Below are 26,284 nucleotides of genomic sequence, written 5' to 3' on the forward strand. Positions count from 1 at the left end.
CCTTCACTTAAAGCAAACTGAGATTTCCTTCAAATGTGAGCTGCAAATGCTTGAGGTGCTCTTCATCTGACTCAGAGAAAACAATTATGTCATCCAGATAGATTACTACGAATTTATCCCGCTCTCCAACAAATGCTATATCCATCACTCTCTAGAAAGTAGCTCCAACATTTATGAGGCCGAAAGGCATTCTGACATACATAAACGTTCCCCATGGTGTAGTAAAAGTTGTTTTCTTCTGATCCTCAAGGTGTACAACAACTTGGTTGTATCTAGAGAAACCATCCATCATGGACATCCGGGCAGACCCTACCATTTTTTGCAAAATATAATCCATTTTAGGCAGAGGATAGTTATCTTTCAGTGAGGCCTTATTCAAATTTATGAAATCTATGCACAACCTTATTTCTCCATTCTTCTTCCTAACAGGAACCAAATTTGCTACCCAATCGGAGTACCTCAAAGGCACAATTATCTTAGCCTGTAATAGTTTCTTCACCTCCTTTTCAATTGATGGGAGCAATAGAGGATTAATTTGCTTGAGATTCTGCTTATATGGCTTCACCCATGTTTTTAAATGAATTTTATGCTGTATGTCGCCATGATCAAAAGTCTTCAAATCATCATATGACCTGGCAAACACATCCATGTACTCCTTGAAAAGGTCAAGATATCTTGGTTTGTATTCCCTTGGAACTCCTTTAGCTAACTTGATGATTCTTGGATCTTCTTCGATGCCAATATTATAGTCCTCCACCTCTTCCTCAAGCTCTTGCTTAGTTGGCTTAGTAGCCACATCATTTGAGTTAAAAAGCCTTTCCAGTGGAACCAATCCTCTAGGGATGATATTCCCCTTTCGCTGCAATAACTTGTGACCAACAATGGTTCCTCCCAACCGACCTGTTGTTCACATGTCATCTCCTCGTCCTCCTGATCAATTACCGAGTACGAGAATTCTCCAACGACCTCCATGAAGTGCTTGATCTGTTCTTCATCTTCAAATACCTGCCAGTACTTCACGTTGTCTGGTATCGATGACCTTTACCTGATCTCGACCTCATATCTGAGCAAGGGATTTTTGGGAGGCTTAAAATTACTAGCAGCGTAGCCAAGGAGTCCGCCATCCTATTATGTTCCTTGGGAAGAAACTGAATATTGAAAGCGAAGAAAATGTTTTCGATCAATTCCCATACTTCGTTCCCGTAAGCCTTCAATTTTTGATTCTTGGTTTGACACTGATTTTTTATTTGTTTCACCACAAGTTCTTAATCCCCGAACACATTCAAGCACCCGATGTTAAGGTTTTAGTAGCTTGCAACCCTAATAGCAAAGCTTCATATTTGGTAACATTGTTTGTGGCCTCAAACTCTAACTTGAACGAGAGAGGGATCAAGCTACTTTCTGGAGACACACCAATAACACACATACCCCATTTCCTTCTCTAAAATAAGCACCATCGAAATATAATTTCCATACCTTGTCATGCTCTAATGATTGTTTACTCAGCTGAGCTGTACATTCCACCTGGGTGTCTCCCATGATTTGATCATCTTCTTCTAACAATAGACAAGAAAAATCCTTCTCCTTACCATACACAGGAGCATTGTTTGAACAATCTGCCCTTGTAATTGTCTTCACGAATCTAGATTCCCTGTATAGTCGATGCTCTTCTCCACCAAACACAAGAATGGTAGCATAGGTTAAATCCAATTTAATGGAACCCCCAAGTTTCATTCCCCATGACCTAGACAAAAGCATACCAAATCTTGCAGGGATATCTGCCACTACAATATCCATTACCACACTTTTTGTTGGGATTTGAGCCAAATTGACCACCAGATCCTTGATCATACCCAAGCACTTTACTCTTTTGGAATCAAAGGAGTATAGGTCTTTGTATGGTTTCGTTATCTGCAGTCCCAATTGTTCCATCACAGATAATGGCATTAAGTTGTGAGATGCTCTTGAGTCAAGCATACAATTATGTAGTAGCAGGTCATGAATTACCAAGGTGACATAGAATGGAGGAGTGGAAGGGTCTTGCTCCTCCACATGGGGTCCAAACACAACCATATGCCTCTCTTCTTGAAGGTTAAGGCTATCTTGCAGGGGGGTAGTGGTGGGTGAACTCATAAACTGAGACACTTGAGCTTTATATTGGGGTTGTTTCAATAATTCAGTCAAAGGGACAACTATCTTGACTTTCTCTAACTCTTTTTGGAGACTAAAGGCAGAGGGATTCTTATCAATTTTAGCAGACTCAATAGGTGCTTTATCCTCATTACAGATTGGCTTCATCAGTGGGGGCAATTGCTCTGTTTTGGAGGCTCCAAACTCATTTGGAAAGGGATGGGAAGATTCTTTCTCGGTGGGTGGGACAAGGTTGAGTGATTTCTTCCCTTTATCTGTTGGCTTAGGGGAACTTGGATGAAGAGTTTCTTTATTTTGATCTTGCCCCTTTGACCTTTTCCTAGATGACCCGATATCACATTTCTTGTGCAATTGGGCTTGCATGAAATCAACAAACTGTTTACAATAACTGTCTATCTCATCATCATCTAGTGGGGCCTCCAAATCATCCCCTTCTCCTTCATGGGCTTCTATTTCATTTTCTCCCTCCGAGAGAGAAGAGAACTGATTTTCTTTAACTTTTATGGTTTCTTTAATATTCTCTTTAGGATTTCCGATATTTCCAACCTTCGATATGCTGACCTTTGAGGTGACATCATGGTGATGTCATCATTGCGACATGGTGTGTCTGGAGTGTTGACATGGTGTCTCCAGAGTGTTGACACGTGTCACATGGATTTGCCTCACTAGGCAACATAAAAATGCTAAAACTAATTGCCACGTGTCTTGGTACGACCGCTTCACGTTGACTTCATCTGCCATGTCGGCTTCTCGGGGCCAATCACCTTTTGCCATATGTCTTGTTGGAGGAGAGAGAAAAGGGCCCCTCAGTCCTTTGGTGTTCTGTGGTTTCCTTTGTATTTTCACTTCTTCGCAACTTCATCGCTTTCAAAGGAATTGCTTTTGTTAAGGAGTTGCGAAACTCCAATGTTCCGATTTCGCTTTGTTCCGAGGTTCATCCTTCCAATATTAGGTGTCGATATGAGCCTGCTCCGAGGTTCGACCTCTCAACATTTGCCTGCTCCGATATTTCTCTTCCGATACTGGGTCCCGATAATCGACTCTCGAATTTTAGCTCTCCCTTTTGATATCGACCTCTGAATTTCTGCTCTCCTTTGGATTTCGTACTTCGACTCTTCCTTTTTGGCCTTCCAAGACTGCACCCATCCTTTTCTGTAGCAGGGATGAAAATAGGACCGTTTGACATAATCTCAAAAGGGTATGACAGGTGACAACAAGACCCATGGTTTTGTACACTTTAAGGAAAAGTATAAAATATAAGTCAATAGAGAGGTTTGAGATTAATCATGGAGAGGAGAATAATGGATGTTTCTTCTTGATTGGGGTTTTGATTTGTTGAGGAAAATGCAGACCTCCAAAGGAGCAATAGGGTAGTTTTGAAGGATGTGAGTAAATTGGTTCATGGGGCAAATATGTCAGGACAAATCTTGAAGGAGTCTGTTAGGCTGTTCTAAAGGCAAGGAAGGAAAGGTTGCGAGAAGGAAAGGAGCGACTGAGGGCATTAAATATAGTGCATGCTATAGGAAGAGCTAGATGTGTGGGAATCTACTATCCAATGGCTGATGGACAAGTCATTGAAGGTAAAGGAATCTAGCCACTAGTTTTAGGGACAATTTGATAATCAAGGAAAGAAGTTGGAATTGTGCCCTAAGGAGGGACAATTGACTGATAAGGCAACTATGTAGGGGTCGAGCCCTAGAATTGAGGGCATGGCGTGTCATTTTGGTAGTTGGCAGGAGGATGGTAGCTTAAAGGAAGCAATTTGCAGGTAAACAATAAGGGTCGAGGTATGGTTAGAGCTTGTGCCATCATCCACAGGCAAGGAAAAGGAGAGTTGGACCATCAAACCTTGTGGAATGTCCAAACATGTGGTTGGTAACAGGTTGTAGCAAGGAGTAGTAGGATGAGGCATGTGCAAGGGTAGAGAAGGCTTGTTTTGGTCCAGCAACAGTAGAAGGAAGTAGGCTGGGGCTGTGAAAGGTGTACATGACTTGACTGAGGGAAGATGTTTGTGGGCTATGAGTTGTTAAGGGTTACAACTGCCAACAGGAAGGTAATAAATGCAGACCGAGGGGCCTGTGTGAGGGTCGTGGGCTACAAGAGGTAGTCACAACAAGACAAACTTGTAAAGAGGAAGATTGCAGGTGGACCGAGTGTTTAAGGAGGGATGGGAAGCCCTAAGGTGCTACAACAAGGTGGTTGTGTGGACTATCCATTAAAGGAGAAGTTGGATTGAGTGATTTTGGGCAGTGAAGGCTTGAAGGATTTAGCCTTAGTCTAGGGATTTTGGACAAGGTTTTGTCTCTTGTATTGGGCTTTTTCCGGGATTTGTAAAATACCACTTTCCCTGCTAAGTTAGGATTCTTATTGGAGAAAATATAAGAAATTGTTTTTTGCAATTAAAATTGTGTTCTGTGTATGATCTAATTGTTGGTGTGTTTTCTGTTGTGCAACTTGTTTTTAAAGTTAGGAGTTTTAGTGTGTTTATGTTTTCAGTTGTGTAACTATCAAAATATAGAGCAGACTTGGGGTGTGGATTACTAATATTGTATCAGAGCATTTTGAAGAGCAGTTGGGTTAGATTTGTGCAAAGGTGGCAGCTCTAAGGGGGAGCTGAGTTTTGCTATTGAAGGATTGACAACCGGTCTCTTGGATTTCTGGGTAAGAATTCAACAGTCAAGATGGTTTCTAGCTTGAGGATTGAAGACTGGCTTGATGGGATATCCAACTACAGTTTGTGGAAGGAAATAATCAAGCTAGTGCTATTGGTGAATGATCTATGGGAGTATGTTGACAACAAGATCCCTATGCCAACCAATGAGGTAAAGGGGTTTGAAGTTGTATTTTGAGATGAAAAGGTAATTCTCAGACCCAGTGGATCTAATTCAAACCTAGGGGTTGTTCTTGGAGTTAGAGTGGTTTTTATAGGCTAAAGGGCAAGCCTATTGACCAAGGAAAGAAGAGGGTTCCAGAGACTTAGAGGGAGTTAGGTTTTAGATGGAGTTTGTAGATTCAAAGCGAGAGTCGACAACCCTTGAAGAACGTGCCTTCAAGTTCAAGAGGAAGAGAGGAGTCTTCCAAAACTTCTAAGAAGGTTTCAATTGTTACAATAGGTTTTGCTTAGTGATGGAAGAAGAAACTTATGATGCGTGTTGGAGAGTAGCTTTGGAAGAGGATTGTGTTCCAGTGTGGGAAACAGAGACTTCCAGGGAATGGAAGTACCTCCCTCGCTAAGAGGGAGTGTTGAAATTTCGTAGCATCGGAAGGTACTCTCATGTGCCCTTGGTGCTGGGTATGTGAGAGGAAAACACTCATAGAAGTGATTGTATGAGTGTATGAGCTATGTGATGGGGCTTTGTACCTATAGAACCATGGTATTTTAATGACCCATTGTATGGACCCATGGTATTGCACACTTCAAGGAAATGTATAAATTAAAAGCCAATGGAGAGGCTTGAGATCAATCATGGAGAGCAGAATAATGGATGTTTCTTCTTGATTGGGGAGGCCTGAAAAGGGGCAGCAAGGTACAACAAGGTACTCTTGAAGGATGTGAGTAAATTGGTTCACGTGGAAAATCTGTTAGGACAAATCTTGAAGGAGGCTGTTAGGCTATTCTAAAGGCAAGGAAGGAAAGACCACAAGGAGGAAAGGAGCAACTGAGGGCATTAAAGGCAGTTCTGACCCTAGGAAGGGTCAGACCTGTGTGAATCTACCATCCAAAGGCTAAAGGACAAGCCATTGAAGGTAGAGGAAGCTCGCTGCTTGTTTGAGGGAAAAAACCATAGTCAAGGGAAGAAGGAACTGCGCCCTAAGGAGGGTGGGTTGGCTGATAAGGCGATTGTGTAGGGCCCAGGCCCTAGAAATATGGTAGACTGTGTCATTTTGGTAGCTGGTAAAAGGTAGGGGCTGAAGTCTAGTTAGGGTCCGTGCCATCATTCGTAGGCAAGGAAACGGGGTTGGACCCTGTGGAAGGTCCAAACTTGTGGCTGGGAACAAGCTGCAGCAAGGAGCAGGAGGCTGAGGCCTGTGCAATGGAAAGGAAGGCTTGTTTTGTTAAGCCACCGTAGAAGGAAGCAGGTTGGGGCTGTGAAAGGTCTACATGACTTGGTTGAGGGAAGATATTTATGGGCTATGGGTTGTTAAGGGTTACGCCCACAAAGAAGGTAATAAGTGTAGATAAAGGGGCCTGTGTGAGGGTTGTCACAACAAGACAAACCTGTAAAGAGGGAAGATTGCAGGTGGATTGAGTGTTTAAGGAAAGGGTTGGGAAGCCCTAATGTGCTATAACAAGGTGGTTGTGTGGACAGTCCTTTAAAGGAGAAGCTGGACTGAGTGATTTTGGCCAATGAGGTCTTGAAGGTTTTAGCCTTAAGTTGCATCAAAATGGATACAAATATGGGGTTTGAAACAGATACACCTATATATATATATATATATATATATATATATATATATATGACAAAATAAAAATTTCATATTACCATTCATCTCTTAGAATCTAGATTCTATTTTAAAAAATTCATAATCATCATCATGAATTCAACATAAACAAATCATCATCATCAATTTCGCATAAATATTGTCATCATCATCATTGATTATTATAACAATCAACATATCATCAAGTTTCTGTGTCAAGGGTTGGGAAGCCCTAATGTGCTATAGCAAGGTGGTTGTGTGGACAGTCCTTTAAAGGAGAAGCTGGACTGAGTGATTTTGGCCAATGAGGTCTTGAAGGTTTTAGCCTTAAGTTGCATCAAAATGGATACAAATATGGGGTTTGAAACAGATACACCTATATATATATATATATATATATATATATATATATATATATATATGACAAAATAAAAATTTCATATTACCATTCATCTCTTAGAATCTAGATTCTATTTTAAAAAATTCATAATCATCATCATGAATTCAACATAAACAAATCATCATCATCAATTTCGCATAAATGTTGTCATCATCATCAATGATTATTATAACAATCAACATATCATCAAGTTTCTGTTTCAAATTTCAATCAACATCATCACCAAATTTAATTATGTGCACTACATAGTACGAATTACAAAGTGAACTATGAGTGACAGTCTACTATCATATGACATATTATGACATTCAATGTTCATTGTTGAAAAGTTAAAACATCATCATAAATTACATTTACATATCATCAAATATGTCTTCATCCATGTAATTAAGATCCACATCAACATTTGAATCCTCTCCAGGAGTGGGAGCATTGCTGCCGTGTCCACCTGAAGATGCAATTATTGGTGCCTCCTCATCAACATATGAGACATGACATTTAATATCATATCCAAGTTAGACAACTTTGGTTCCACATCCCATAGTTTGGTGGGCTCAAATTTGTATTCATAACTCTTGTGTGACAGAAGGCGAAGGTTCGAATGAACATACAATTTGTTTTGCTTCAATGAATAGATGAAGCCATTTGTACTGCAGTTCCTCCTTGCTAAAGAAAAACTAGCAACCTATGACAATATCTCGATGTCCAATTTTTGGATATGTGGAAGTTCACCACTATAGTAGTTCTACCAATTAATTGGATTTGGTATGGTCTTGTCCCACATAGAATCAATATTTGTACCCAAATCCTTCGATCCTACTAAATGAACAAACTTTGAATGAATATGAATCCCAATATCAGGATCTACAAATAACTTTCTAAAAGCTTTCTTATATCTTTGTGAGACTTCTGGGTCTTTGTTTGGTGCGGTTCTTTATGGATTACTTAGTAACTTTGCAGAATAATATTTTGGATTCACTGCATAGGCCAAAAGGTCCAATGAGGTGGTCATCTTGTTCCACCTTTTGGTCAATATATCTTTTACTTCTTTGTAAACGTCTTCACCTGGGTCCTTTTCCTTGGCATTTATAACCACCCATATATTCTCTATCATGGTGTTAATGCCCTCATACACCTCTCCCAAATTAGGCATATCTGTGTCAAACATGTATCAAATCTACAATTGGCTTAGGAAATGCCAAGAGGTACTCCACCCTATCCCACCATTCATCATCAACAACCAACCTTTACACTGCTTGTGCTCTTTTTGTTTGGGATCGACTCCATTGATTCCAAAGAGAACTGCATACCATTGATTGTAATGTTTCTTTCACCTGCATAAGCCTTGTTAAAACTATGATGTGAGAAGCAAAACAAATCTCGACAACCTGCAAGTGCCAATGTTTCAATAAATTAAAAATCATAATTGATTGAATATCTATTATGATTCACAAATCATGACTTATTTGAGAATCCAATTTACATATTTCAATTTAGAGTCATAGAAATTAGAATTCATGAAATAAACTTAAAAGTTTAGGTAACTTAAGGAGCTCCAACTTTGCGAATTCCTTGTAGATGCCTTGGGGCATGTGGTGGCTTGGGACTCTGTCTTTTTCCCACGCAAAAACAGTCAAAACACACTATTTGTTACTGGTTTTTGCACTTTATGCTTGGATATGTTTCCGAAATCTGGATACGCATCACGATTTTTGTGATATGTATCCAGATTTCTGTAAACGTATCCAAAATGATTAAAACATGGCTTGAAACGTTTCCAAACTGAGATTTTCCGTTTCCAAAAAAAAGTCAAACGCCCAGGAAACATATCTTTGACGTTTCAATGCCGAATCGTATAAGTATCCATTTCCGAAACACTGAACGGCGTTTGTAGGGGTTGGGATGGATGTTGCCAGCATCCTAGATTTAGCCTTGGCCCAGGGTTTTTGGACAATGTTTCTTCTCTTGTATTGGGATTTTTCAGGGAGTTGTAAAGGGCCACTTTTCTTTGTATGGGAGCCTTAGGATTCTTATTGAAGGAAAAATAAGAAATTGATTTTTGCAATTAAAATTGCTTGTTCTGTGTATGATCTAATTGCTGGTCTATTTTTTGCTGTGCAAGTTATTAAAGTTAGGCATTTCAGTGTGTTTATGCTTTCAGTTGTGTGTAACTATCAAAATATAGACCAGACCTGGGTTGTGGATTTCTAACAAGTAATTTATAAATTAAGATTTTCATTGACACCATCCAAATGTTTTGTTGGAAACTAATGTTCTTCCTGCATGGAATTGATAATTATTTCCTTTAGAAAGAAATGTGCATCCCTAGGGTTTCCTCCTACTCATGCAAGGATTGCAGCTTTTTATTTTATTTTCTTCTGTGTCTTTATCTGAACAGTTATTTTGAGAGTAGATTAGGGGTTATTTAGTGTTCCATGGGAAATTTACAATTCATTACTTGAAACTCACGAGAAAGGAGGTGTTAAAAATTACTTATTTGTTTTTCTAGGAGAATAGAAATCAGGGAATGTGGAAAGTAGGAAATCACAATTCTAGGCTGCTTAGACCATGGACCCATAGATTTTACCTTCTTTTCTTGAATGTCCTTCCAAGCCTTTTGATTCTTGAATAAATTGTGCTGATGATAGCTGCATTATGGAGAGGGACGGATTCTTTGTTTCTGTATATTCATCCAAACTGGTTTTTCTTTCCAATCTATTGCTAACTTGTACCTTATTTATCTTTTTTTGTAAAATGATGTATTTGTTTCTCTAAATTTTATAAGTTTTCAAGATACCTTACATATTGCACCAATCAGTTCCATGATACATTATGTTCTATATGTATTGATAAGGTTAAATTTGAACATGATCCCTGTCTCTAAAGAGTTATTGTTACATTTGATTATTACATTTGTAGTGCTTTGACCTTGTTGCATTGTGTACCTGTTAGCCGCCAGAGCAAGTCGAGATCGAATATGTAATAGAAAAGGCAAACCTGGAAGATGATATGCTTGAGAACTTCAGAAGTGTGTTTGAAAAATTTACATTTGGAGATGCAATACCATCTGGAAAGGTGTGTCTTATGTAGTTTATTTGTTTGTGACATTTTCCAAGGTCTTATCTTCCCTTTTTTTAGTTTGAAAATAAGAGCTGGAGGAACAATATTGATATTGTAAATTGTTCCTTCTCAGGATGATGAAGAAAAGAAGGATGCAACTTTGAGTTTGGCAGCAAAGAAAAAGGCAGACTCTGATTCAGATGAGGAGGATGAACAAGAGCAGCAGAATAAAGAAAAGGGGATTTCAAATAAAAAGAAGAAGGTGCCATATTGTTTATTTCTCATTCACTACCCTGGTAATGTTTGCTGTTTCAATTTCATGGTTCTTAAGGGTGCTGATTTCTGTGTTCTTTGAGCTGCAGCTTCAACGAAGAATGAAGATTGCGGAACTTAAGCAGCTTTGTTCCAGGCCAGATGTTGTCGAGGTATGCTGGAACCGTTTTCTCAGCTCACTTGGATGCTTAACATTGCATATGCAATTTTATATAGGTTTCATTTTTTTCCATGAATTTCTTTTGTTATTTCTAGACATCTTTGCTTCAAAGTTTATCTATAGTTTTTCCTGACTGTGATTGCTGCCATTTGTGTCTTTATCTACATCTTTAGCTTCTTTTCAAGTGTTTTCTATGATAGGCTTGACAAAGATGTTTTAATGCCATGTTTAAATAGTTGCCAGTTGGTGACATTTTGATACTGCCCTCTGGGAACAAATAAATTGAATATAAATGCATACTATAATGGCATGCTAATATGCTAGTTGAATTTTGATACCATTCACTAAAAATCAAATTTCTGTCTTTTTTTTCATGAAAAAAATATTTATATCTAATATTTCAAAGATGGAATCAAAATATACATTGTCTAGCATTTTCGGCCCCAAAAAAATATACTTGCGAGTTTGAGCCTATCCTAGGCTTACTTACCAGTCATGACAGCCTCCCAAGGCCTTTTTAAGCTATCCTGTTAATGTTCTTAACATTAACTCTTCCACTTTGTTTATTCCTGCATCCTTCCTCATAATCATTTTAGCCCGATCTTCTTGATCGAGATACACATTTGCTTTCTTCTCTTCTGCAAGAGCTTATTTCCCTTGCCCTTTTCTGAGTCACTTGGATCTTGAGACTCCTCACCTTCCTTTATGTTGAACCAGGTCCGGGCCACTGCCATGAGCCACATGGAGTCTAAGGATAGTGTTGAAAGCCATAGGATCCAGAAGCTAAAAGCATTGTCTGAAACAAAAATGACCTCATGACTCTTGTTTGCCATCTTGTCTAACCTCCCAACTTAACTCCTTTGATTACTTCCTTGTCCTAACTTGGAAACTTGAATGAGCTTTTACATTTTTGTCAGACTTGTCCTATGTCAGTTGTTCTTTCAAATCCATATGGTTCACCCTCTTTTGGCCTCCTAGTTCTAGGACCTTGGGTTCTCAGAGTTTGGACACCCGTGCATTCTGCAAGATTTCCAACAACTCTTCCTTTGGCTTGAATATAGAATGAGGACTTGGGATCTCATCCTTCCCAGCTTGAATATAAAATGAAGACTTGGGATCTCATCCTTCCCAAAGTTTGCTTCATCTAAACCTAGAACCATTGCCTAGGTAGAAATGAACAGAAAAGATGCCCTAGAATTCAGATCTACTATTCTCCCCTCAGGTGCAGATATTCCCAAGAACTCCTCATTAAAGATAGTCTAGTTAGGTTCTCAAAAATCGAATTTCCATTATAAAAGGATTTATGAATAATGTATTGTCTGTTTTGATGTCTGAAAAAAAGGTATAGGTATTTTAAATCTTGATGTATGTTTTAAGACCATGCTAATAAACCGGCTTTTTCATCTTCTCATTTATCTTGAATTTTTGTTTTGTGATTTTTTTTAAAATATAAGAGATGCTTCACACAAGATAAATTGGGCAAGTGATGCTTTATAGAAGTTAAATTGGATGATTCTCAATGTTCTGATTTTATGCTTAGCTCTTAATGACTTTAGTTATGACAAGCTTTGCATACTGATTTCTATAACAAAGGGTCATTGATGCCCCATTTTGTGGAGGGACTTTTCTACATTTTTAACTTTGTATGTCTTTTACCAGAAGGTGCTTTTATTTGTTGCTAATGTCAGTGATCTTTCCTTTCAAATACATTTTTGGTTGTCTGAAGACTGAAGGACTAGTTATATAAACACACTCCCAAATCATATGCATGCATTCCTGCTCAATGTTGATTTTTGGTTTCATGGTTATCCTCCATTGTTGCTTTTGTTTCAATGTTGATTTCTTTGTTCCTTACTTGGTTTATTTTTGTGCACATGTAAAAATATTATTAACTCTTTCTTAAACAAGCAGGTGTGGGATGCAACGGGGGCGGATCCAAAGTTGCTTGTGTTTTTAAAATCTTATCGCAACACTGTTCCTGTTCCTCGACATTGGTGTCAAAAACGAAAATTCTTGCAGGTTTGTGCCTCTACCAAACTTGGAGATATGGCATGCATGACTGAGTGTTGCATGATGAAGAGGGCAAATAGAAGGGTGAGAAAAATGTAAGGCGCATTAGGTGTCACCCCTCTTATTTGTATACATGGTTCTTGCAGGGGGCGGTTCATCCACAATTGTAACGATGAAGGAGTGCTGGTATGTAGGTGGATACAGCATGTTACAACTAGATTGAGTGGGCATTAGTAGAACTGTTGTTATGTATTTCTCTGGATGCTAGATGTTCCAATTGGATCAATCATCATACATGTTTTAGTTTGAGATGATATGCACTTTAGAACAGTAGCTAGTTTGATGTGAATTATTGAATGTATATTTAGGATAAATTCCATCATTTTCTGTCATATCTTAAATCGTTTGCAATGCTTAATACTCTGACTGAAGCTATTGCTTTTGACAATGCAGAGCTTATCGGCTGTTTCAACCCCTTCAATTCTAATCTAGTTTGTTGTTTGGCCAGTTTAAGAAGCTAGGAAATTATTGTAATGGCATCCGTTTTGGTAAGAAACAGGACTGAATATTGTAGTGGTGATCGGGGATCCCTGAATCTTTTATTGACTCATGCAGGGGAAACGTGGAATTGAGAAACAGCTTTTCCAGCTTCCAGATTTCATTGCTGCAACTGGTATTGAAAAGATAAGACAGGTAAGATGATGCTTCTGGTGTATGAGTATACTTTAATCTTTTTTAATTTGCTATTTGCCTAGTCTTACGTTTTTCTTGAGTTAAATTTCAGGCCTACATTGAAAAGGAGGATAGTAAGAAGTTGAAGCAGAAGCAGAGAGAACGGATGCAACCAAAGATGGGAAAAATGGACATTGATTATCAGGTTGGTAGGCCTTTTGCATGAGTTTTGGAAATATACTTCTTGGATTAATTAGGAAGATGTCTAAAAATGGAGTGCAATTTCTTTGTTAGGAATATTATCCTTTTTGATATAGCCATCATTTATGCTTTGTGAGTCTGTTGTTTATTGTTGGAGAAACATTTTGACAGAGGAATCATATATTTTGCTATTTAATTTACATCTGCCTATCATATGACACATAATATTACTATGTTTCTTCTAATATGTTTTTAGCTGGATGTATGTTTCATACACTGCTGTTTATTTATTATTGTCCTGATTTTCATTTATAGGTTCTGCATGATGCATTCTTTAAGTACCAAACAAAGCCTAAGCTGACAAATCATGGTGATCTTTATCACGAAGGCAAAGAGTTTGAGGTAGTATCTGAACTTCTTCATCTGGTAGATGAATGTCACTTTATTGCTGTTGTGTCACTAATATGAGTTAATTCAACAGGTGAAGCTGCGGGAGATGAAGCCTGGGATTTTATCACAGGAATTGAAAGAGGCTCTTGGTATGCCTGAAGGTGCACCACCTCCCTGGCTCATTAATATGCAGGTTTGTATAAGCGATCTTTTATGTTTCACATGACATTTAACTGGATGTTTTTGTTTTCTAGGCATGATGACAAATCTTTATTTTACACTGTACAGAGATATGGACCTCCACCCTCTTATCCACAGCTGAAGATAGCTGGGTTGAATGCTCCAATTCCACCTGGGGCTAGTTTTGGTTATCAGCCTGGAGGATGGGGAAAACCCCCTGTGGATGAAGTAAGTTATTTTATGTGTTGCATGGGTGTCATGACAGTGATATCTTTATATGAACATGCACTGACAGTGTCTCATGTTTGTATTTACATCTATTGATTATGTTGCAGTATGGTCGCCCTCTTTATGGAGATGTTTTTGGTGTACATCAAGCAGAGCCTATTACTTATGAGGTACATCCAATGTTTTATTTAACATAATATATGTACTCTATTGTCGCATAATTTTCAATGGCAATGTTTATATGGCTTACGACAGTTTTCCAGAAAGGGCTAACCACTTTCTTCATGTTTTAGGAGGAACCTGTTGACAGGAGCAAACATTGGGGGGACCTTGAGGAAGAAGAGGAAGAGGAAGAGGAGGAGGAAGAGGAAATGGATGAAGAGGAGCTTGAGGATGGCATTGAGTCAGTTGACAGCCTTTCCAGGTTGGACACATACATTTGTTTTCTTTCTCAGCTAAATGAGTTAGTCAATAATCTAGTTTAGTCATCGTGTAATAAGGATGCTTATATCACTTGTTGAGTAAGTGGACATGTATTTTTGTGCAGTACTCCCACTGGGGTTGAAACACCTGATGTCATTGACCTTCGGAAACAACAGCGGAAGGAACCTGAGAAACCTCTGTATCAAGTGAGTAAAGGGCGTCTATATTCATCCAGATTTTTTTCATTGCATTTGTTAAGATCAGCTTCTTATATTTTAACTATTCTGTGTTTCATCAATTCAATCAGTTATAAATTGGCTAGATTTATATGTTGGTAATTCATGTTTGAACAACTTTAATAGGGCTATATTTCTTTGCCTTTCAAGCTTCTTTTTTCAATTTGGATAGATTTATGTATGATACCTTTAACTCTCTCCTTTTCAGGTTCTTGAAGAAAAGGAAGAGCGTATTGCACCAGGAACTCTGCTTGGAACTACTCATACGTATGGACTAATCAACCATATTAAAATTTGCTGCTGAATTTTTGGTTTCAAACTGAATTTTCGTGAACTTTGATGTTTGAGCTGTCTTATTCTGGGTAAGATTTTACCTCATCGTGTCAATAAACTCACCTATCTTTCTCATGGAAACAGATATGTGCTTGGTGCAACAGATAAAACAGGAGCTAAACGGGTATATATCTTCTTTTATTTTTTCCTTTATAAATTGTATTGGGAATCTATACCTCTTTGTTTATTTCTAAGGTGCGAGTCAGCTTTAAATAATAAATATTTATTCCCAAATGCTTATATATTCTGATGCTGTTTTGCAGGTTGATCTTCTTCGTGGTCAGAAATCTGACAAAGTTGACATCACACTTCGACCAGAAGAACTGGAAGCCCTTGATGATGTTACTCTAGCTGCTAAGTAAGATTTCTGGCGTGAATATTGAATTATTTATACCTGAATACATTGGTTGTCCGTTGTTGTTTATTCTATTATTTTAATTTGTGAAGAATTGGTTTTGTAGTAGTTCGTTTGGCATGTTTGGTTCCTTTTACTCAATTGCTCAAAAGTCTAATTTATTTGAAATTGATAGGTACGAGGAAGCCAGAGAGGAAGAGAAAGTGCGAAATCAACGAGAGGACTTCAGTGACATGGTGGCAGAGGTTCATATCTCTCTCTTCCTCTTTTTATTATTAGGGAACCATGATTTAATCAAAACTCCTTGGAAGCATCAATTTACTTTTGGCCCGGTGAAATTTGATTTTGCAGGCTGAAAAGAAGAGAAAACGGAAGATGCAAGAAAAGGAGGGGAAGTCCAAGAAACAGAAGGATTTCAAGTTTTAAGAAATGTCAGGGTTCTTTACTTGTCATTGGCGGGAGCTAGATTTTTGACCCTATGCTTCATCCAGAATAACCCATTGTCAATTTTATGGATGGTGGTTCTCTTGTACAAGCTTCGATGATGAGCTGAAATTGTCAGTCTTTCACTGAAGATGTGTATATGACTAAGTTACTATCAATGCTTTGTGGTTCTTATGCAGTGTTCTATATTAAGTTTGTTTGCTTCCTTGTATGATTCTTGTTCTGCTTCTGTTTGGGCTGCATTAGTTCCCATTATGCATTAGATCAATCATCAGAGTCCATGCTTGTTTGTTTATATGAATTTAATATATTGAATGTTTGTTTATGTTGTGGTGCCTTAGTTTAGAGTCTACTCCTAAATGGTTGCTAGTTTTTGGGTGAAAAGTCTGGTTTTAAGTTTTTGTACTTGATTCTGTGAAACGGGACACATTCAAATGGCATCCAGAGATGGGTAGTTTCCAAAAAAAAAAAACCCAAAAAACAGACTCAAAAGTGGGTAATCTAGCTGTGAAAGTGTCGAAATAGGGCTGTTTTTGCTGGCGTGTTGACCATGGTTGACTTGAACCAAACCTGCTCCAGAAAAAATCAGCCATTGTTTGAAGTCTCACTTTGTTGTGCATTTTAGCATTCGGTCTCTTGACTAGGTATCAGTTTTCCATCCCAATTGGTATCCAGAGAAAAATCTGAAACTGTGCTGTGCGTTCTAGCATTTGGTGTCCCGAGAGGGGCCTTTGGAACCCCTCTAACTGCATTTAGCAAGTGGTGTCTTCATTGGTTGCCCTTGAAACACCTCTAGATCGGAAACCATAAAGCATTGTTTGGAGGTTCTTTATTTCACATTTTAGCATTTTAGCGTACCTTCAAAACCCCTCTAGCTGCATTTTGTGTTTGGGAACTTCACTGTGTGCCTTTGAAACCCCCCTAGATCCATACCATAAAACGTTGTTTGAAGTTTCATAGTTACACAATTTAGAAATTAGTATGTTGCATCTTGACATTCATTGTATAAAGCACCGTGTTACTGGGAAGCTGGATGAAGAGAACACGACCATTTTTTTGTTTAATATAATTTCTACATTTATGAATTTAAAGAATGCAGGCATAAACTGCCAATATAAGCTTTGTTAAGTTTGTTACTTGTATATGGAATTGGGTTGTTCCCCATCTTCAACATGGTAGGGGTCTTTCAAGTTTGGCTATGTTGTTCATCGAGTCTTGTGAGCATGTAATTTGTCAAGTTCATATTTTATTTTTATCCAATAAAAGAAATAGTTGGCTCTATTTTATAATTTATTTTATCAACCTTTATTGTTTGGCTTTATCTATCATTTTTTAGTGGATTAGTTTTTGAACGATACTTCTCCACTGCAATACAATGGCAAGTGTAAGATGTGGTAAAAAAATCAAAGTGGAATCACAATTTTATTGTTTAGGGGGTGGGGTGTTGGTGTGATGATTGATTTATTATTGGTATAAATCAAGTCTCTAATGGATGACTCACCACATCCTGTGAACATCAGTGATATCATTTTCTGGATACTACACTCAAATGCCCATTGTATTGAGTAGAAAGGATAAAAAAGTGGGATTCACCTTTGGGTTTTATACTTGGAAAAGAAGGCTTCTGGAGGATGCCACCTATTCCAAAATCACGAAGTTTTCCTTCAGTTGAGCCCACTTGTTATACTTCATTTTAAGATATAAAACCTTAGCAATCATAGCAGAAAAATTGGATGCTCTGGTAAAAAAGGCTGTCTTGAATATGTGACCAAGTTTGTAAATACGTAGTGATTGCATAGAATACTGCACAATTGTACCAAATTGACTTCACCCTCTAAGTCAAGGACCTCCCTTTAATGACATGATATTAGTCATCCACTAACATTTGAGTTTGGTTATATCTTGAAAGACCTCCCTTTAATGACATGATATTAGTCATCCACTAACATTTGAATTTGGTTATATCTTGAAAGTAAGTTTGTAAATATGTAGTAACTGCATAGAGTACTGCATAATTGTACCAAATGACATCACCCTGTAAGCCAATGACCTCCCTATAATGACATACATGGTGCTCTATTAGTCGTCCACTAAAACTTGAATTTGGTTATATCTTGAGAGTCCACAAGGTGACATGCAGCTCTATTCACTCTTACTAAATTCTTATCTTAAGATTCAGAAGGAAAATAAACAGTAATGAGACAATAATGAATTTCTTAATGAGATTTTGACACCTTAAAAGTCCACAAGGGGATATACAATGTGGTCAACTATTTCTACTTTCTCACTCGGTATGTAGACAATAATGGAAATGTTATTGACATAGTGATTATATCTTGAATTAGACAATAATGGAAATGTTAATGATATTACGATTATATTTTGAATAACCTTAAATATGATAGTGTTACACTAGTTATTTAGACAATAATGGAAATGTTATTGACATAGTGATTATATCTTGAATTAGGCAATAATGGAAATGTTAATGATGTTAAGATTATATTTTGAATAACCATTCATATGACCGTGTTTCCTTGTAGATTGAATAGTTAATAGTGTTTCCTTGTAGATTGAATAGTTAATGATGTTTAGATTATATTTTGAATAACCATTAAGGTGATAGTTTTGTATATTTAAATATGTATTTTTAACGTGGGTATTAGGATTAATAATAAGTTTTTTCTTAAATTAATTAATTTTAACTTCTATTCTATAGTTTTAATGTGTATAATTTAACTTCTATTCTATGGTTTTAATATTCTTGATTCTGGATGGCTTAATGTAACTTATGTTAAAGATATCATACACATGGAGTTTTTCTATTTGGGAAGATAGTTGTTCAATTTTATTGAATGTATTGAAATTAATTATGAGCATAGATTCTCTCAACTATGGATCTATCAAGGGTCGAGAGGGATCAAATCTCTCAAGGTGTAAACCTCTTTTTTGAGTGTACAACTTGAAGAAAGGTTTGTACCTTGACAGACTTGTTCCCTCTTGGCACTTATACATCCAGAGTTAAGATGGATCTAGGCTGATTTAGTTATTAATAATTAATAACTATGTAATTTGATTGAGTCAAAATGTTTTAATTAATAATTATAATCATCAGTTTTATTATTATTTATTAAATTTATTTATTTATTTATTTTTTATGTAATTTGACCGAGTCAAAATGCTTACATAGCATAACCTAAAAACATCGCCTTTCATATTGGGCTCGAGAGCGCCTCTCGACACAATAAAGTTATGCTATGGGAACTTGTTGAGTTGGTAAAGTGGGATGCTATTATTTTGTGAGGGTTATAAGTTTCCCTAAAATAACATTTTTCTTTCTTGTATGTCAATATGTCTCTACAAAGATACCATTGGATCTTAGAAACCTGCATTGATAATAAGTTGGGCCAAAAGGTTACATGCAAAAAGCGTGACACAAGATACCACTTGATAGGTAGTGGACACTTGACAAATAAAGTTTCCTTTTAACTAATTTTCTTGTTATTATACATTTGAGTGTTATAGGGTGCCCTTTGGCTAAGCAACCACAAGTGTAAGATATCTATTCTTTTAGAGGCACTTAACACTAGCACTTGGGCCTAACATTTTTGCATGCATTGGTTTGTGCATCCACAAGCATGTCACTATAGCGCTTGAACCACGTTGGATGTTGTATTAATTACCCACTTCCATCAAATGAGAGAAACAACTCGTACATGCATTAAGATTTTTGATAAAGAACTTGCATGAAATTTTAAATACATGGATAAACAAGCTTTGATTAAGGGAACAATATGACCATAAGTTAATAATGTTCTCTACAATAGGAGCACGTCACAATACATCTTGTAAAACATTTTCATGTTTCACTACAAACATTTGTATGATAATAATATTATTAATAAGTTTACATTATTTGTGAGATGTTTAGTTTTATGAAATTCTTTTGTGTTTTATCGTCTTTAAAGGATTGTTGACGAAGAGGGAATTGGAGCATGACATCCTACTACTTCACTTCACAAAATATAGGACTATACATATGGCTTATTAGGGTTAGATATAGCAAAGTAGCAGGGTTTGTTGGAGATACAAATCATATATACACATTTTGGTACCAAAGGATGAAACTTAAAGAAATGTGCATTGGCTATAGAGCTCTCAACAATGGCACTCTCAAGTTTTTTTACCCTTTACCTAGATAAAGGATTTATTAGATTAGTCTCAACATGATAGGTAATTCTCCAAGTTGGATTTGAAGTTTGGTTACAATGAAGTCCCTATCAAGGAAAAAGAGATTTGGATGGCTGCATTCAAGATGAAACAAGGTATATACAATTGGCTAGTAATACCTTTTGGTTTGAGTAATGTATTCGTTGCTTTTATGTATTCAAAGAATGATGTGTTCCATCCATTTCAAAGTTTACTAGTCATAATTTACTTGGGGAATATATTAATCTTTAGTTCTAGTTGGGAGAACAATTTTGAACATCTGATGCAGGTATTGGAGCCCAAGGAAACATTTTTTGCTAACAAACATAAAGCACCGTGAGTTTGCTAAGCAATACTTGTACTTGAGATGTGCGATTGGAGGTGAGTTAAAGATTGATTATGCAAATATAGAGGCCATCCATAGGTGTCCTATTCCTTACAATGTAAGAGAAGTTAAAGGATTTTATTGGAGCAACTGAACATAAAAGAAATACCATAGCATCATTTTTAGCTATCACATCACCCTTTCATGCTATAGCGACAAGTGGTAAGAGTTTTAAGTGGTTAAGACTCAATGTAAATCCTTTGAAGAATTGATGTATAATATTAATTGTCTCGATCCTAGAGTAAGTGGAAGCATTCAAGGACCTCTCCAAGTCCTAGTTTTACCCTATTGGGTATGAAGAGGACTAGAGGATCCAACGTCACTACTATTTTAAAGGCAAGGATACAATGTGTAGAAGTACATTAAAAAGCTCTAAATGTAATTTAGTCGGGTTCAAGGACACCAACATGGTTATAAAGTATCTGGATGGCCTTTATAGTAACATAAACAAACAATTTATGCTATTCAAGTCCAAGGTCATTAATGAACATTTTGTCCCAGTCAAGTGCATTGAATCTAAAAATAAATTGGGATCACAAATTGTATCAAAGTAGTGAAACCAATATGTGTTATATCCCCTAACTTAGTCTTACTTGTGAATATTGTATGTGTTAAAGTGTGTTGATATTGTGACTCTTCAAACTTATATTAACTGGTTTATCAATATTTTGTTATTAGAAAAAGGTTTGCAACTCACTCAAAATATTTAACAAGGAAAAGTATATGAGAAACTAAGATTTTATAACCTTCTTTTCTAATTGTTGCTTGAAATGCATGGTTTATTGGCCTCTATCTTTGTCTAACTAGTCTCATATATTCTTTAATAGGAAACACTTGCTGAATTACACGGATCAAAACTATGCATATCTTCATAAGACCATGCAAAGGCATTATGAAATTCATGGAACAAGTCAATAAATTTCTACTTTTCTTTTTTTGAAAATAAGTCTTTGGTTCCTCATGAATCCCAATGTTCATAAGGATGATTTTGCAAATTTCCCTTTTTAACTGTCTTAAAAGTTTTCTTATGACTACTTACATCTCTTAAAGAAAACGAGATTTCCAAAAGAGTTAATCCTTTGTTTATTTGTTGTCTTCTAAAGAAATGATTTATTTCTTGTTAAGAAGCTCATTTTGCAAAAGACACATATGCTTTCATCATTAAAAAAGCTTGCCAAGCTTTTATGTTTTCTGGAAAACAAGGACGATATAGAGACTTGAAATTTACAAGTTGGTCTTCTAGGGAGTAACTTTCTTGTAAGATTAGATGCAAAATTAGCTGATCTATCAACCATGGAATTCAATTCCCTACAAACATACGTAATATTGAAATATAATAGATTCAAGATTAATTTCCAACCCACTTGTGTATACTTTTCTAAGAGCTTATTTAATCGAGTGTAAATTTTCTTAACCAAATTAATGATAAGCTTTGGATCTCTTGAAATAATAAGATTATGACACATTAAATTAAATGAATTCTCAATTCCAATTATTAGGGCTTCAAACTGTATTACACTATTTATACATGAAAACTCAAACCTATAGGAGAAATTCTAAAGTTTCCCTAGAGGAGAGTAAGGTACAACATCAATTCCATTTCCTTCACTTGAACATGCACCATCAAAGTGCATATGACAAATGCTATCATCATAGTTTATGGATGTTGCAAAAATATTATCTTCTAAGAATATATAATATATTCTTATATCTATTCAACAAAATTTACATGTAGTTGTAGTTGTGCGACATTTTCAATATATGGTGAAATACGTCCTTCATTAAGAAAATTGATATTCTTTTCTAGTTTTTGGAAGTAACATGTGGGTTCCATAAATTGATATATACCCACCATTTAAAGCCTACAAATATTTCCAAGGATAATTGAATAATTGCTTACTAGCATATCTATAAATTGTATGTTATGAGTGGTCCTTATTTCAAGATGTGTGCATAATACAAAGTTACATCTTTAATCTAACCAATGGTAGATTCTAAAAATATGCTTTTAGGAATTTCATTGGTTCATGAAAGACCTAATTATTCCCTTAGAATCCTTGACATCACATTGGGACTAAATCCACCATCTAGCATACAATAATGGGAAATTTTAGTGATAATATTTATTCCAACATAAAAAGAAGGATTCTTTACTAGATTCTTGGGATTATATACAACTAATTTATTTATAGATAACTCTTCTTCATCTTCTTCTTCAATCAAATTGGAAATAGTAGGAGTCTTACCTTACAACTTTTAAGATGCTTTTGTTGTTCAAAAACAATTGGCATATCCAATAATGAAACATTTTCCTTAATGTTAGTCATTTGTCTTAAAATATTTTACTTTGGTAAAGATGGAGAAGATGGAGTAGGGTTTAACTAAGGTTGTGAAGTATATTTAACTATTTGAATAATTGGATTAGAAGCATTTTGAAAAATTTGTTTGTCTAGAAGATAAACTTGGAGCAAAAGTGGTCTTTTGAGAGCTAGAATTATTCTTATTTTGATAAGACTTATTTCTTGTTTCAACCAACATTATGTCATTTTAGGAGCCCAATACAGAGTGTCAATTATAAAATCATAATTTCTTCCAAAAATCCTTTCTCAATCATGATTTCTCCCTTCACAAGTACTTTGATCATGATTTTCTTCACAAAATTACACCATGGTCACGAAAGTATTGTTCTAGGCTGCAAATTTTGAGATTGATTTCTCAAAGGAACTTGTATACAAGTATCTATAGTTGATGGAACAATAGTGTTTCTCTCCAAAGAAGTCACTATGTTGCTCATATCCTATACAATTTTCAAAACTATTGACATATCAGTGATGATTATTTATTTATTTGAAATGAAGACATGCTCTCCTAAGTTGTTATTCATATGCCAAACATGTTTTCAAAGCTGATGCAAAACTATTAGCATGATTTTCTTCTAATATGTGCTGATAAGAAGAAGGTGATGCATTATAATAATGCATTAAAGCAGTATGATTCCAAGGTCTCATAACCTTAGGGATTTAATTATATGATTTGGTGAAATGTGAATTAAAAGGCTTATTGTTTCTCTTTTGTTTTTATTTTTATTTATTTTTAACAAAAATGAGTAAATATTGTGTCAAATTTGTGCTTGATTGTAGCAAATACATGGTAAATTCATTACAATACAATTTTTTCTTCGGGATCTTCCACTAAGGAACAGACTAAAATCACGGGAGACAAATCCTAGTAATTTCCAAAGGTACTACAACTGAGTCCTTCTACATGTTTACAAGAGTAAATTCTTACATATTGCGAGCATAAGCGTATGCAAAAAAATAAATTGGGCTAGTTGGGAGGCTTTTGGAACAAAGGGTACATGTGGAGTTGCGATCCCAATGCCAAATTAGCATATGTTTCACATTCTTGATTTTTTTGATTAGATTTCCTGCCTCTTATGAGATGTGATTCCACTGTATTCGAGGAGAGGGATTTTTCAACATTACCTCCCATGCATGAATTTGCATGAGCTTTTCTATTTGCCATATCTTTCTAGTAAATCTTTGGGGTAGAACTCTTCATTTCCAAAAGTTTGGAGGATGCCAATGCCAATGCTCTTTCCTTAAAAATGAGTCTGAATTTGGAGAGGTGACATGCGAAGGAGCTTGCATTGCATTCTCTAGTGACACTTACGCATTTCCATTATCTTTATTTGGACCTTGAAGAGCCTCAACAAATTTTTTGTTGAAGGATGGTTCTGGAACTAGATCCACTTCAATATTTTTATTTGGGGTTATCACCTTGTTTAGTTAATTCCTTATTCAATTTTGCACTAGTTGGAAACTGGCCTATTTATAAATAAGGACTTGGGCCTACACATCTTTTTTTCATTGGGGGAAGTTTTTGGTGAAGTGCCCATGAGAGTGACAATCATTGCACTTTAAAGAAATCTTCTCATAGTCCAATTACTGGATATGGCTCCATTCTCTTATATTTATCTTTAGGGCTTCCAGTAAACCTTCATTGAGGTTTACCTCAACACATATGCGAGCATAAGAAATTTGACCTCCTTTCGATTTTGCTTTATCCAGATAGCAACCAAGATTGTTTCCTATGTATTTTAATGCATCAAGGCCCCAAAGAAAAGATGAAGAGGGAGGTGTGGCAACCCGACCCACACTGACATGAAAATAATCTCAGAATATGGATTGAAATCTAGGGTTCATAGAGTGATAAAGAGGACTCTAGACACCATGAAATACAATCTAGATATGAAAATTAAATCTCTTTCCATTTTGCTAAGAAACAAAAAAACATAGAATCCCCTACCAAATGTAAACAAAGTTACCCGATCTTGAAGCTTGGGGGCCCATAGTTCAATGATTCAGGTTTCAACTAATTTTGTATTTGGCTAAAATCCCATAAAATTGCCAAGCAATTTTTTTTTTGAGAGAGCCAAGGCTCTCTTGCATGTATTTGAAGGTGAGAGATCCACTGCAGGGATCTCAACTAATTTCTTCATAAACTTTTGGGGGGCATAAGAAGACCTCCACAGTTTCTGAGCTTGCAACAGGGCTCTAAATGCAACCATGTCCTCCATGACACTTGAATAGAGGCAGATCAGCCAACAAAGGGATCCTTTCTCTAAATCTATAACGCCTCTTGCAAAATGAGCTAGAGTCAAATGCCCCGGGTCTACAATTGTTGAAAAACGTAACTAGGTTTGGTCTTCATTTAATATAATTAAGTCATCTTGTAATGTACTTGTCAAAATAATAAAGAAAATAATTTATTATTATTTTATTATGACTTATTAAAACATGGGTTTCGTGCTTGGGTCATAAATTTTTAGGTCATGTTCCCCATTGAGGACTTCTAGGATCTATTATGAGTCAATAACGTCATTGTACTTCTAAAGAGACCCTTCTTGGGCTTTTGAATCATGTAAAAAGGTTTAGTATTGAGTTAAATGTACTTTATGTATCCTCCACACCAAGTTGGCCTAGAAGGGATCAAGTCAGCCTAAGGACACCTAGAGACTTCATTACACTCTATATCTAAGGACACAAAACCTCATTAGCGTTGGCATTGATTCTATAAGGATATCTTCCCATTGTAGTAAAACTCTCTCTATTAGTAAATTCATCCTCATGTACTTGTGTCTATCAAAAAACCAAATTGTATTTGTATCATATGATATGCTATCCTTATTGCCTAACTTGCAGGGAGGATAATAATCTTGCTAGAGATATTTCTAAGAGATTATCTCCCATGAGAAAGAATGATTTTCCATGTACCAAATCAAGATAATATTTTAAACTCTCCCATTTCCATTCCTCTCTTTCCTCTAGGCTCTGGATCTCAATACCAAATACATGACAAATCCTTTCGATCTAAGCACACATTTTGTCTAGATCAATAGGAAAAGGAGCTATGATTATTTCACATTTTTTTAGTCTTATCAAAGTTGTTGCTGTATGACTAAGAAATGGGTTAACCCCCAAAACATAAACATGGGGAAACCAACCTATAACGCTGATGAATTGGTGTATTAATTTTGTATCAGGTTGAGAAACCAAATTTGAGGGTAAAGACCCAAAAATAACTAAGGGAGGATGATTTTCACATGTATCATTATCATTTTCCCCTATATTTTGACATGCATTTGAAAAAGAAATTAAATGTTCATTACAAAAATAGTTCCATTGCCAGAGAATTTGGGTAAATGACCTTTAAATTTTGGAAGAGTTTTAGTTGTTGGATTTAAATTCAA

The 26,284-nt window shown here is 36.2% G+C and overlaps 1 protein-coding gene across 1 annotated transcript in view; it reads left to right on the plus strand.

The window, feature by feature from the left end:
* LOC149180797 (uncharacterized) overlaps nt 1-16,149 on the plus strand; it is a 29,879-nt gene extending 13,730 nt beyond the window's left edge. Inside the window, exons 2-18 of the mRNA XM_089416299.1 lie at nt 9,926-10,048; nt 10,167-10,295; nt 10,396-10,458; nt 12,378-12,485; nt 13,092-13,169; nt 13,261-13,353; nt 13,665-13,751; nt 13,831-13,932; nt 14,028-14,147; nt 14,255-14,317; nt 14,441-14,571; nt 14,695-14,776; nt 15,015-15,073; nt 15,224-15,263; nt 15,403-15,497; nt 15,670-15,739; nt 15,846-16,149. Of these exons, the coding sequence (XP_089272425.1) occupies nt 9,926-10,048; nt 10,167-10,295; nt 10,396-10,458; nt 12,378-12,485; nt 13,092-13,169; nt 13,261-13,353; nt 13,665-13,751; nt 13,831-13,932; nt 14,028-14,147; nt 14,255-14,317; nt 14,441-14,571; nt 14,695-14,776; nt 15,015-15,073; nt 15,224-15,263; nt 15,403-15,497; nt 15,670-15,739; nt 15,846-15,920 (1,518 nt within the window). The 3' untranslated portion in view covers nt 15,921-16,149. The remainder of the gene's footprint in view (nt 1-9,925; nt 10,049-10,166; nt 10,296-10,395; nt 10,459-12,377; nt 12,486-13,091; nt 13,170-13,260; nt 13,354-13,664; nt 13,752-13,830; nt 13,933-14,027; nt 14,148-14,254; nt 14,318-14,440; nt 14,572-14,694; nt 14,777-15,014; nt 15,074-15,223; nt 15,264-15,402; nt 15,498-15,669; nt 15,740-15,845) is intronic.
* Nucleotides 16,150-26,284: the final 10,135 nt, after the last annotated feature.

Source organism: Pinus tabuliformis, chromosome 3_2 (assembly GCF_031772625.1).
Source record: "Pinus tabuliformis cultivar Carrire ecotype Pingquan chromosome 3_2, CPIR1, whole genome shotgun sequence".
In the NCBI taxonomy this organism is placed as follows: Eukaryota; Viridiplantae; Streptophyta; class Pinopsida; order Pinales; family Pinaceae; genus Pinus; species Pinus tabuliformis.